At 40.2% G+C, this 13,090-nt stretch overlaps 1 protein-coding gene across 1 annotated transcript in view; it reads right to left on the reverse strand.

Moving 5' to 3' along the window:
• Positions 1–13,090, reverse strand: part of soga1 (suppressor of glucose, autophagy associated 1) — a 306,906-nt gene that overhangs the window by 275,285 nt on the left and 18,531 nt on the right. Inside the window, exons 2-3 of the mRNA XM_034171735.1 lie at positions 5,038–5,139; positions 1,556–1,678 (exon numbers count right to left, since the gene is read on the reverse strand). Coding sequence (XP_034027626.1) covers positions 1,556–1,678; positions 5,038–5,139 — 225 coding nt within the window. The remainder of the gene's footprint in view (positions 1–1,555; positions 1,679–5,037; positions 5,140–13,090) is intronic.

Genomic DNA, 13,090 nt, shown 5'->3' on the forward strand with positions numbered 1-13,090 from the left:
CGGCTGATGAATGAGACGGTTTGTCCGCCTCCAGTCCAGCAGTTTTTGTACAAACTCGACTTTCATTCATTCATCCTCAGCAGTGATCACTTTACTTTGATGTTTGTCTTTCTTCATTAGCTTTTTGGAGGGGGGTTGGCCTCTTTCTTCTTCTCTCCCCCTACCTCATCCATGTTCCTCCACTGATTGGCTGTCAGCGGTTTGAATTTTCAAATGTATGACCAATCGCGTTGCAGCTTCCACTCTGTCTCACACACAGGATGTTCACTCTTCTTGCTCGGCCCCGCCTCTTTCCTTCCTCCCTTCCAAAACAACCAGACCGTCAGACAGCTGAGGGACGCGGCAGTTCCCCCTCCCCCCGCCCCCCCCCAAAAGAGCTCATTGTGTCATTCATTACGCGGAAAAAATGTCAGAGGAACACTGTGAATCTGCCATTCACCCACAGTGTGGCACAAAACGCACATTCCTAAAGTGCTGCGAACACACTGTGAACGCGTCCACAGCTGTGGACAAAGCATATTAAAGTGGCCGTTCCTCTCTGTGTGCTCTGTCTTTAACTGTGCACAAGTGCACGTGCCCTAGTATGGCGTTCAGTGTGTTTAAGGCAGCGTGACCGCTAGTGTGCATGTTTTAAAAAGGGGGAATTCTTTATAACGCTAACACAGGAAGTCTCACCACAGCCGTGTGACTTGAACAGTGCAGAGAAAATGGGTCATAAGTCCGACTCGATGCACAAAAACACGGCTTCAGTGGAACACCCCGTCTACGCCGCCGCGAGCTTGTTAAGCCAAATGGCTCGCTAACATCTGCAGCCAGCGCTCAGCCTTGGAAATGACAGAAAACTGACAAACAAGCTCATTTCAAGCTAAATGCATCTTTAACCACACCTGCTCCTAATTTTCATCACGTCAGTCATGATAACATTGTTCCCTGAAACAAGCCCAGGAATTTCCAGCAGGTGGCAGACAGCTCTGTGGTATACACAGCATTGTGTAAGCAAAACAAAGTTGTGTTTTGAATTGATCTGTTACATCAAAGTTAGCCACAATTTAATCAGTTTATCCTCATTATATGCAATTTTAATTTGCAGGGTTACAAGATGATTGTGTTTCTTGTTTCTGAACTATCACATAAACCAGCTGGAGGAGGTGAACTCTTCTATCTAGTCACTGCATTTTACAGGCTGGACAGAAAAAATGTATAGAGCCCTATATTTTATTCTGACTCCAATGTTGCTTATGACAAGTAACCAGAAAAGTGCCTTTGTCATCGATGTCTAGAGTATATACAATGAGAATGATGCAAGCTATGCTAAACAAATGTAGATTTAAAGTCAGTGTTTTTAAATGGGGGCTTAAACAAAGAAATGTTGTAAAAGAGCTGCTACCTTAACCTAGTTCGTCACAGTTAATTGTCATTCTGGTCAAATCCCTGTGCCAAAGAAACCATGTTTGGCCACTTTGACTTAGGAGCTGTATTGTCAGTCTAATTATATTAAAATAAAATAAACCCATGTAATATCTATGACACTACTTCGTCAAACCCAGTCACTTACTTTGACGTCTTGTTCCAGTGCCCGTATGAGTTCTCCGTCTACCTGCCCCGTTTGGGCCACACGCAGAGAGCGCCGCTCTGCCTTCCTTAAGCGGTACTGCAGGATGCGGCAGGTCTTATTTGCCTGAGGAGCAGAAACATCTGATGTTACTTGGAGTCCGTCTGCACCGGCCGCGTCTCAGTCCCATCACATCAAATGACTCACGGTAAATCAACAATGATAAGAAACAGAGCTCTGGTATTGGAATAACATCAATATCGGCAGATATAAAATTCAGGTATCGGGATCGGATCAGAAGTGAAAAAACGTGGATTGGTGCATCCCTACTACAAATATTCCTTGATGTGCACAACTTCCGTTTTTGTCGAATGTACACACACACACACACACACACACACACACACACACACACACACACACACACGTAAGGTCTCCGGCAGACGCTGTTAAAACGTAAATATTGTTTACGATTGATTGATAGAGGGACTTTATTGAACACACACAAGTTGTACTAAGACAATAGGATCTTAATAATTAATTAAACAACTGCTTATAATAAAGAACACATTGTTCATACAGCTGAGGATATTTTAGTATTGCGTTATATTTATTCAATTTTAGAGCCCGACCAATATAAGCCCTTTTCAAAGTACTCACTATCGGCTGAAATTTTGCCGATAGAACACCAATAATTTCTCAAACAGAACAGTTACTGAAATAATGTTTGTGTCTGCAATGTAAACTGTCCTTACACCGTTTGTCCAGTAGATGGCGCTCTGACTCCATTCAACAGAGCTGCTTACACCCCTGCTTAAATGTGTTCATCACCGGCCCCTGTAGTTCTCTGTCGCACTGCACTGATCGGCTGACAAAAGCATATAAGTAAGTTTATAAGGATCTATATCCTTATCTTGAACCTATATCTAAGTTGCAGCAACAAGAGGTACAAGATCAGATGTATTTCACAACTCTTTTTAAGGATATGTATTTGCTAATTTCACAAAGGTTTAATTCTTGATTGCATTTTTGAACTTGAAAATTCTTCTCTGTTATAAAGTTAATCAATATGAGGACAAAGCTTCAGCTTTTAGCTCATACCTTTTTGTTAAGGGTCCAAAAAAGAACATTTTATTCATTTAAAATAATAATAATAATAATAATAATATTGGCTGATTTATCGGCTATCTGCAAATCAGTCGATTTATCAAATATCTGCATTTTTTTCATCCAAATATCGCTATCGGCATCGGCCTCAAAAAATCCATATTGGTCGGGCTCTATTAAATTTATGTCATGTTGTGCAGAACAGTTTTCTCTTTGTGTTCCAAAATGCTTCTTTTAAACACTAAGTGGAGCATCATCATTTTGTTGCTGCATTTTTCCGAGCGCAAGAGTACGAGCGCCATCTGAACAGGTCACATGGAGATCCTCTGCTCTCTGCGGAGGAATGAAACAGCCGGTCCTCATGGAAAGAGGAAAGAGTTGCTCTTCCATTCTGGCTGGGAAATCTCTGAGCAAATCTCAGTTCTTGAAGCCAATCCTCAGTGTGACTGTCTACATAAATCACATGAAATGGTTGATGTTTTTTGTAGTCTTGTGTAGTATTTTAGTAGTTTCTTTTGGCTTTAAAGTAACACTGTAACAAAGATTTAAAAAAATATGGCTTTACCTCACAAAGGTTGGCCCTCAAAATGCAGGCAATAGTGTTTCAGAGGGTTCTAAATTTCCCCCAAAATACTCATGCCTGCAGTGCTCGCCGCACGGCTGTGCCATGTTGACTTTTCCCCCATGAAAAGGAGGACGTCATTATGGGGGAAAAACTGTTTTGGTCGGTTGTAGTTTGTCTGTATTACAACGTTTGGAAAGAGATGTCATTTGATTTAAAATGGTGATTTGCTTTGAAGTAATTGACTGCGGAATGATCTGTCTTTCCAATTTTGCTCAGCAGAGAACCACAGCAAATTCCACAACGTACACACACACACACACACACCTGAAGATATTATTATTATTATTTTCCTTTACATGAGGGCCAGTATCTTCAGTTTACAAATCAGTGAAGCGGGAGATATTAATGGTTCAGTCCACGGCAGAGAATCGCGTCATTGGCTGCCACACAAAAAAGGCACGTTAATGAAGAACAAATAAAAACTGTCAGATTCTCACTTCTGCCTGCAACCGGGCCTCATTCACACTGTAGATGGCAGTGCTATGCATTTTGACTGATGTACTGGATGGCAGTGTGAATGAGGCCTGGTTATATCACACGGTTGTTGCCGAATCATCACAACTTAAACCGAATTTTCAGTTTTGCAAATGCCTTTTTTTTTTACAAATGAAAAAAATGACATATTTTACAAATACACATTTATTTGTAAAAACTAACACTCATGTCAACTTGTGTGTTGCTTTTACATATAATGAATCAACCAATCAGTGATGAGTGGAGGCTCAGTTTACCCATAATGCATTTTGGCATATGTGTGTGTTAATGTTCAAAACTTCAGAATTAGTGCATTATTTTAAAATTAAAAGATATGTGTTATACTTTCACTTTGTAAAAATGATAGACTTGACATTAATGTAGTTAAACTATCCGGATTAATCATGTTCCCCCAAAGCAAAATTATAATTTTTTTTTTTTAACACATTTTACAAACTTCATGTCTTGACAGTAGCAAGGCTCCCATTTTGACTTAAATGGGAATTGGTCGGTAATTCATGCAGATACAGTTTGTCCACAGTAGGTTCTGTGATGAATGATATGTGCACAACTTAATCATCGGTCTTATCAGACGGTTTCACCGTGCAGCAAAGTACAGAAGAGTTGGGAGGGAGAGGACTAATTTGATTTATAAATCAAAACCATAAGTCAAACATGCTTTCCTTTTCCGGACGTCTGCCTCACGGCTGGACCGCTGTATGCTGTGAAGGCTAATGACTCTTCCTTACAGCAGTGGGCAGGGCGCACAAAGACAGAAGAGCTGACACATTGGTCGTGCTGAGTTTGTGATAGTCTTTCACTCTAATCAGAAGCGTTGGTGGTGTTTAACCTCAAAACCGGCTTGTCAGTAGGTGAGAGTGTACCGGAGACACTCCTGAAATTTTCCAATAAATTTTTTGATGGTTTATCGGTTTAGCATTGTAAAAGCTAACTCTTCATTTAGCTGATTAGCGGTTATCAAAGCTACGTTTTTGGTTAGCTGTGCCCACCACTGCCTACAACAAGTGTCGGATCAGGACTCTGGATGACCAGATACTCAAATGACTCAAATGACTGATCAGGTTCAGGGGCATAAAATACTTGATGGGGACATCCCTAATATTCCGTCCACAGTGCACTGGCTTTGTCTGTAGACTTGGACTTGGCTCTCTTGCAAAGTCACCCACCTCTTTGGCAGCGTCTGTTCTGCACATTTCAAGTTTTAGAAGAAAATCAAGCCGGGGTTCACAGGCAGGTTGAGGGAGTCAGCAGTTTGTACCTGTTCCACTTGCTGGCGGAGTTCCTGCAGCTGGTACACGTCTTCTTCCATGTACATGTCGCGCATCTCCAGCATTTCAGACCTCAACTCCTCCATCTCATCCTGCAAATCGGGAAAGAAAGTGCAACTGTCACAGACATGAAATAATTGGACTTCGGTAGGACTGTGTAAAATCCTGTCTACGCCAAAATAGCTGCTGCTGCACAATGACGACATTTCCTAATTCAGGCTGTCTGAGCAGAGCTGAAAACGCTGACGCGTATGTGCGAGCAGTGAGCCAATCATTTTGCATCTAACAGCACAGGCACTTTAGATTTCAGCAAATATGTCATAAAAATCATCACGATTAAAAGACCATTTTAAATGAACCTCAATGCCCCATAACCCAGACAATCCATCAGAGCTCGGCATCATTAACCCCGACATCACAATCATCATCATCATCAGGACCACCATCCTGGAAATGGGCGTCTACGTATAACTGTCAGATAAAAGGGGTCATTAGAACTCGAGACCCATGTGGGATAAGGGGCACAATACTGTCGGGAATGATGGAACCTGATGCTCTATTGATTTGCTCTGGAAACTTTATGTCCAGAGAACATCAACGGTCAAGGTCACATTATCACATTAGACGATGTTTAACAGTCGCAGATGACAATACTTCTTTCTTTTTTTTTACTATTTAAGTCATACAAAAGGATTTTATTTGGCACCATTATGATTTTATTCCTTAGTATTCACAATCTTATGCCACCAATATGCGCAAAATTCATCTCACAGGGACAATTTCAACCACACAGTTAAAAATTGCAACAAATGTCATGACACACTGAAAATTGAATTTCCCAGCATGCCATTCAAGGGTCAAAGGACACTACTGCATTTAATCAGTTCAATGAAGCCAACATCAGTAGTGTATCAGACATTCAAAGAAGCAAAAAAAAGGAAAACTATATTTTGAACAGATTTTATTATTTTGGCAGAAACACGTGGCGGGCGTTCCTCAAACTAAGCTTGGAAATAATAACTAAAACTCACTTAAAACCCTTTTGAAAGAACCTTTTTCTTGGTATAGAACAGTTTAAACTCAGTTACAAGCCAATTACCTCATTTTAATTTGTTTATTTGTAATTTTTTAAATATATAATCCCTCCAGGTCTTCCCTGCGGTCTCCTCCTAGTTGGACATGCGTGGAGGGCCTCCCTAGAGAGACAGCCAGAGGGCATCCTCACCAGATGCCCAAACCACCTCAGCTGGTTCTTTCGATGTGAAGAAGCAGCGGCTCTACTCAGAGTCCCTCCTGGATAGTTGAACTTCTCACCCGGTCTAGAAGTGTAAGCCCAGATACCCTACAGAGGAATCTCATTTCCACCGCTTTTATTGGCTACCTTGTTCCTTTTGCCATTATCCAAAGTTCATGCCCATAGGTGAGGATAGGAACATAAATCAACTAGTAAATTGAGAGTCTCGCCTTTGGGCTCCTGTCCTTCTTCACCACGATGGTCCGGTACAATGTCCGTAAAACATCAGACACTGCCTCAATCTGTCTATCGATCTCTCGCTCCACCACCCAACGTGGGAACAAGATCCTGAGATACTTAAAGTCCTCCACCTGAGCAATACCTCTCACAGGACCCAGAGGGGACAGTCAACTATTTTCTGACAGAAATCAGTTCAAAGGGTTTTAAACTGAATAAAAATTTCCAGAGATCAATGAATTATCAAATTAGGCACCTTTTCTCTATTCTTCAACACATTCATTGATTCAGCTCTAATTAAACACAACACATTAGTTTCAAATTCAATCTCATTAGATAAACAATGTACAGATGAAATAATGTCATTTATAAAGTGTGAAGTTTACAGATTCCAATCATTTCTGTCCAGACTCTCAGGCTGGATCAAGTCTGCATGTGATTAATTCACTGTCACTATCTCCTGCTCGTGTACACATATTAGCGATCAATAATTCATTTCAGCTTGCGAGCAGAGCGTGAATCATGAGTTGAGCTGAGTTGTAAACACTCGTGTGTGTGTGTGTGTGTGTGTGTGTGTGTGTGTGTGTGTGTGTGTGTGTTGTGAAATGAACCACGCCCACCATAAGTCTTACACACAGCACTGTACATGACAGCCTGCTTCCCAAAAGCGTGCGATGCGATGATGTTCAAGTGTAATAAGTGCACACTTGTGAGCAGCCATAGTAGCACGGAGCAGCGTAATAATTTACTACAGCAGAGAATGTGGGTCAGCCTCGGCCCAGCACCGCCTGCACGGCTGGAGAATACCTCCCTGTGTGGACTTGTTTCGATATGTGTCCCGAGGACCAGTCTCTTCCCTCTAAAGTGGACATTCTAGCAAAGTGAGGACATTCTAGCTGCTCCGCGCTTTTATCACGTCTCTCATAGGGCGGTTTCACCATAAAGAGTTTTAGTGCAGGAGATAACAGAATATTTGCAGAGGAATCCTTCAAATCCGGTTACAAGCACCAAAGTTTGACTGTGTATACCTTTTGGTATATATTTTAGAAAAATAATGTTAGCCATTTGAATTTGTAATAGGGGCCAATTGAAGAACTGCATAGGGGTCAAAAAAAAATAAATGTTCCAATCATATTGAAAGCTATACCACATTATGTGTCTGATCACAAAGATTCCAAAAAGGTATAGTTTGGACTATCTATGACTGAATGGTCTGGAGTTATGGGGTAAAAACAGCAAGAATGGTGACAAAGGTCACTTTCAGTTTGTACAGGGGTCAAAATTTAAAGTTGCTCAATTATGGTAAATCATGATGCAAATTATTGGTTGAGTTAGTAGGATTTTAAAAAGGAATAGTTTGCCCCATGTGTCATGCTTAGTTATCATGTTACAGGGTAACATATGTCACATGTCATAGAATCCAATGGACGCTGACATTGCTTGACCTTTACTTTGAAGACCAAACATTCAACATAGTCAGAACTATTCCATTTGTTCATCCTATTACTTCAACCAATAATTTGCACCATGTTTTACTAAAACTGGAGCAATTTTAACTTTTGACTCCTGTACAAACTGAAACTGACCTTTGTCACCATTCTTGCTGTTATTACCCCATAACTCCAAAACATTTAGTTATAGATAGTCCAAACTATACCTTTTTGGAATCATTGTCATCAGATACATAATGTGGTATCACTTTCAATATGATTGGAACATTTTTTTAAATTTTGACCTTGTGCAATTCTTCAATTGACTACTACTTCGTTGGCCCCCTATTGAAAATTTAAATGGCTAAAGTTATTTTTCTAAAATATGTACCAAAAGGTATACAAAGTCAAACTTTGGTGCTTGTAACAGGATTTGAATGATTCTTACAGTTATCTGCTGTAATATTTGGGTTTAGGTTTGAGGGAGAGTTGGATTTAGTGGATGATCACACCAGAGAATGGCAACCTGACTTCAGTCTGTGCAGTCTACAGACGTAGGCGGGGCTTCCACTTTGGTGTACTGTACCATAAGCATAACAACTAGAATGGACACTCACAGCGAGCCTCACACTCGCCATACAATCAATCAATCAATTTTTTTATATAGCGCCAAATCACAACAAACAGTTGCCCCAAGGCGCTTTATATTGTAAGGCAAGGCCATACAATAATTATGTAAAACCCCAACGGTCAAAACGACCCCCTGTGAGCAAGCACTTGGCTACAGTGGGAAGGAAAAACTCCCTTTTAACAGGAAGAAACCTCCAGCAGAACCAGGCTCAGGGAGGGGCAGTCTTCTGTTGGGACTGGTTGGGGCTGAGGGAGAGAACCAGGAAAAAGACATGCTGTGGAGGGGAGCAGAGATCGATCACTAATGATTAAATGCAGAGTGGTGCATACAGAGCAAAAAGAGAAAGAAACAGTGCATCATGGGAACCCCCCAGCAGTCTAAGTCTATAGCAGCATAACTAAGGGATGGTTTAGGGTCACCTGATCCAGCCCTAACTATAAGCTTTAGCAAAAAGGAAAGTTTTAAGCCTAATCTTAAAAGTAGAGAGGGTGTCTGTCTCCCTGATCTGAATTGGGAGCTGGTTCCACAGGAGAGGAGCCTGAAAGCTGAAGGCTCTGCCTCCCATTCTACTCTTACAAACCCTAGGAACTACAAGTAAGCCTGCAGTCTGAGAGCGAAGCGCTCTATTGGGGTGATATGGTACTACGAGGTCCCTAAGATAGGATGGGACCTGATTATTCAAAACCTTATAAGTAAGAAGAAGAATTTTAAATTCTATTCTAGAATTAACAGGAAGCCAATGAAGAGAGGCCAATATGGGTGAGATATGCTCTCTCCTTCTAGTCCCCGTCAGTACTCTAGCTGTAGCATTTTGAATTAACTGAAGGCTTTTTAGGGAACTTTTAGGACAACCTGATAATAATGAATTACAATAGTCCAGCCTAGAGGAAATAAATGCATGAATTAGTTTTTCAGCATCACTCTGAGACAAGACCTTTCTGATTTTAGAGATATTGCGTAAATGCAAAAAAGCAGTCCTACTCCTCCTATGTCTTTGTGCTGATGTGATATTGTAATATTGCCATGGGTCAAAGATTTGAACTATTGTAAAAACGTCATTGTGTTTCTGTTAAAGGTATTAATATTTGGAATTTGTGCCCGGATAACATAAAACCACTTGGTAACCTGGTTACCTTTAAAAGGCTCTACAAAAATCATTTAATTACTTGTTATGCTGTGATGAATTAGGTTCAACTTCAAGTTCAAGTTTGTTTATTTGAATATGTGTATAGTACACAAGACAAGACAAAACAGCATCATTACTACATAAAGAAAGTACATATTCAAAAAGGAATGGGAAGAAGTATAGACTTAATCGTCTATACTTTTAGGTTTATTGGTTTTGTTTGTTTAGGTGCACTACTGTTGGCAAGTTTGTCTTTTGAAATTTTAGTTCAGTGATTAATTTATATTTTGTATTAGTTAATACGGGTATATGTATATTTTTATATACATATGCATACATTTTGACTCTTTTGGTCAAAGGGATGGGTGTTTAGAAGCTTTTGCTTCTGCCTGCACCCTTACAGGCACATGTGTGCGTTGGATTGTTTTCTTTGTTATTTTGGGTCTATGTGTGCTGAATAAATTCATTCATTCATTCATTCATATGCAAAGTAAAAAACACAGGAAATTATTAATTTTCACAATAAGTGAGTAAAACTGAGTTTAAATGAAACTGTCTCAACATAGGCATGAATAAGAGACAAATATCATTTTCACCCATTTATCCAGGTCCAGTTCCCCCAGTCAGTGAAAAAAAACGCAGTAACTTTGGGTGGCCTCTTAACTGTTTTGAGCAATGTGTCCTGGGGTGAAAGTATATCTATATTCTTTTGGTTTCTTCTATTTTTGGCCGGTGTGGCCACAGCACATGTGGCATGGATCTGCATGTTGATTTGGCACAGGTTTTACACCATATGCCCTTTCTGATGCATCCCCACGAGGACAAAGAGAATGTGGCATGGTTGAATCGGTGTGTAACTTTGCAAAAACAATGTTGGACTCTGTAGTTTTCTCTGGGCCCCTCCCCAATCGGACCGGGAGTGACATGTTTAGCCGCATGTTCTCCCTGAATTGCTGGCTGTCTGAGTGGTGTCCAAAAAATGAGGTGGGCTTCATAGATAATTGGCAAAGCTTCTGGGGAAAACCTGGTCTTGTTAGAAGAGACGGCATCCATCCCACTTTGGATGGAGCAGCTCTCATTTCTAGAAATCTGGCCAATTTTATTAAACCCTCCAAACCGTGACTACCCAGGGTTGGGACCAGGAAGCAGAGTTGTAGTCTTACACACCTCTCTGCAGCATCTCTCCCCCTGCCATCCCCCCAATACCCCATCCCCGTAGAGACGGTGCCTGCTCCCAGACCACCAACAACCAGTAAAAATCTATTTAAGCATAAAAATTCAAAAAGAAAAAATAATATAGCACCTTCAACTGCACCACAGACAAAACAGTTAAATGTGGTCTATTACATATTAGATCTCTCTCTTCTAAGTCCCTGTTAGTAAATGATATAATAATTGATCAACATATTGATTTATTCTGCCTTACAGAAACCTGGTTACAGCAGGATGAATATCTTGGTTTAAATGAGTCAACACCCCCGAGTCACACTAACTGTCAGAATGCTCGTAGCACAGGCCGAGGGGGAGGATTAGCAGCAATCTTCCACTCCAGTTTATTAATTAATCAAAAACCCAGACAGAGCTTTAATTCATTTGAAAGCCTGACTCTTAGTCAGGTCCATCCAAATTGGAAGTCCCAAAAACCAGTTTTATTTGTTGTTATCTATTGTCCACCTGGCCGTTACTGTGAGTTTTTCTGTGAATTTTCAGACCTTTTGTCTGACTTAGTGCTTAGCTCAGATAAGATAATTATAGTGGGCGATTTTAACATCCACACAGATGCTGAGAATGACAGCCTCAACACTGCATTTAATCTATTATTAGACTCAATTGGCTTCGCTCAAAATGTAAATGAGTCCACCCACCACTTTAACCATACTTTAGATCTTGTTCTGACTTATGGTATGGAAATTGAAGACTTAACAGTATTCCCTGAAAACCCCCTTCTGTCTGATCATTTCTTAATAACATTTACATTTACTTTAATGGACTACCCAGCAGTGGGGAATAAGTTTACAGTAGAAGTCTTTCGGAAAGCGCTGTAACTAGGTTTAAGGATATGATTCCTTCTTTATGTTCTCCAATGCCATATACCAACACAGGGCAGAGTAGCTACCTAAACTCTGTGAGTGAGATAGATTATCTCGTCAATAGTTTTACATCCTCACTGAGCACAACTTTGGATGCTGTAGCTCCTCTGAAAAAGAGAGCCTTAAATCAGAAGTGCCTGACTCCGTGGTATAACTCACAAACTCGCAGCTTAAAGCAGATAACCTGTAAGTTGGAGAGGAAATGGCATCTGACTAATTTAGAAGACCTTCACTTAGCCTGGAAAAAGAGTCTGTTGCTCTATAAAAAAAGCCCTCCGTAAAGCTAGGACATCTTACTACTCATCACTAATTGAAGAAAATAAGAACAACCCCAGGTTTCTTTTCAGCACTGTAGCCAGGCTGACAAAGAGTCAGAGCTCTATTGAGCCGAGTATTCATTTAACTTTAACTAGTAATGACTTCATAACTTTCTTTGCTAATAAAATTTTAACTATTAGAGAAAAAAATTACTCATAACCATCCCAAAAACATATCGTTATCTTTGGCTGCTTTCAGTAACGCTGGTATTTGGTTAGACTCTTTCTCTCCGATTGTTCTGAGTTATTTTCATTAGTTACTTCCTCCAAACCATCAACATGTCTATTAGACCCCATTCCTACCAGGCTGCTCAAGGAAGCTCTACCATTAATTAATGCTTTGATCTTAAATATGATCAATCTGTCTATTAGTTGGCTATGTACCACAGGCTTTTAAGGTGGCAGTAATTAAACCATTACTTAAAAAGCCATCACTTGACCCAGCTATCTTAGCTAATTATAGGCCAATCTCCAACCTTCCTTTTCTCTCAAAAATTCTTGAAAGGGTAGTTGTAAAACAGCTAACTGATCATCTGCAGAGGAATGGTCTATTTGAAGAGTTTCAGTCAGGTTTTAGAATTCATCATAGTACAGAAACAGCATTAGTGAAGGTTACAAATGACCTTCTTATGGCCTCAGACAGTGGACTCATCTCTGTGCTTGTCCTGTTAGACCTCAGTGCTGCTTTTGATACTGTTGACCATAAAATTTTATTACAGAGATTAGAGCATGCCATAGGTATTAAAGGCACTGCGCTGCAGTGGTTTGAATCATATTTATCTAATAGATTACAATTTGTTGATGTAAATGGGGAGTCTTCTTCACAGACTAAGGTTAATTATGGAGTTCCACAAGGTTCTGTGCTAGGACCAATTTTATTCACTTTATACATGCTTCCCTTAGGCAGTATTATTAGAAAGTATTGCTTAAATTTTCATTGTTACGCAGATGACACCCAGCTTTATCTATCCATGAAGC

Source organism: Thalassophryne amazonica, chromosome 6, assembly GCF_902500255.1.
Source record: "Thalassophryne amazonica chromosome 6, fThaAma1.1, whole genome shotgun sequence".
Lineage (NCBI taxonomy): Eukaryota > Metazoa > Chordata > Actinopteri > Batrachoidiformes > Batrachoididae > Thalassophryne > Thalassophryne amazonica.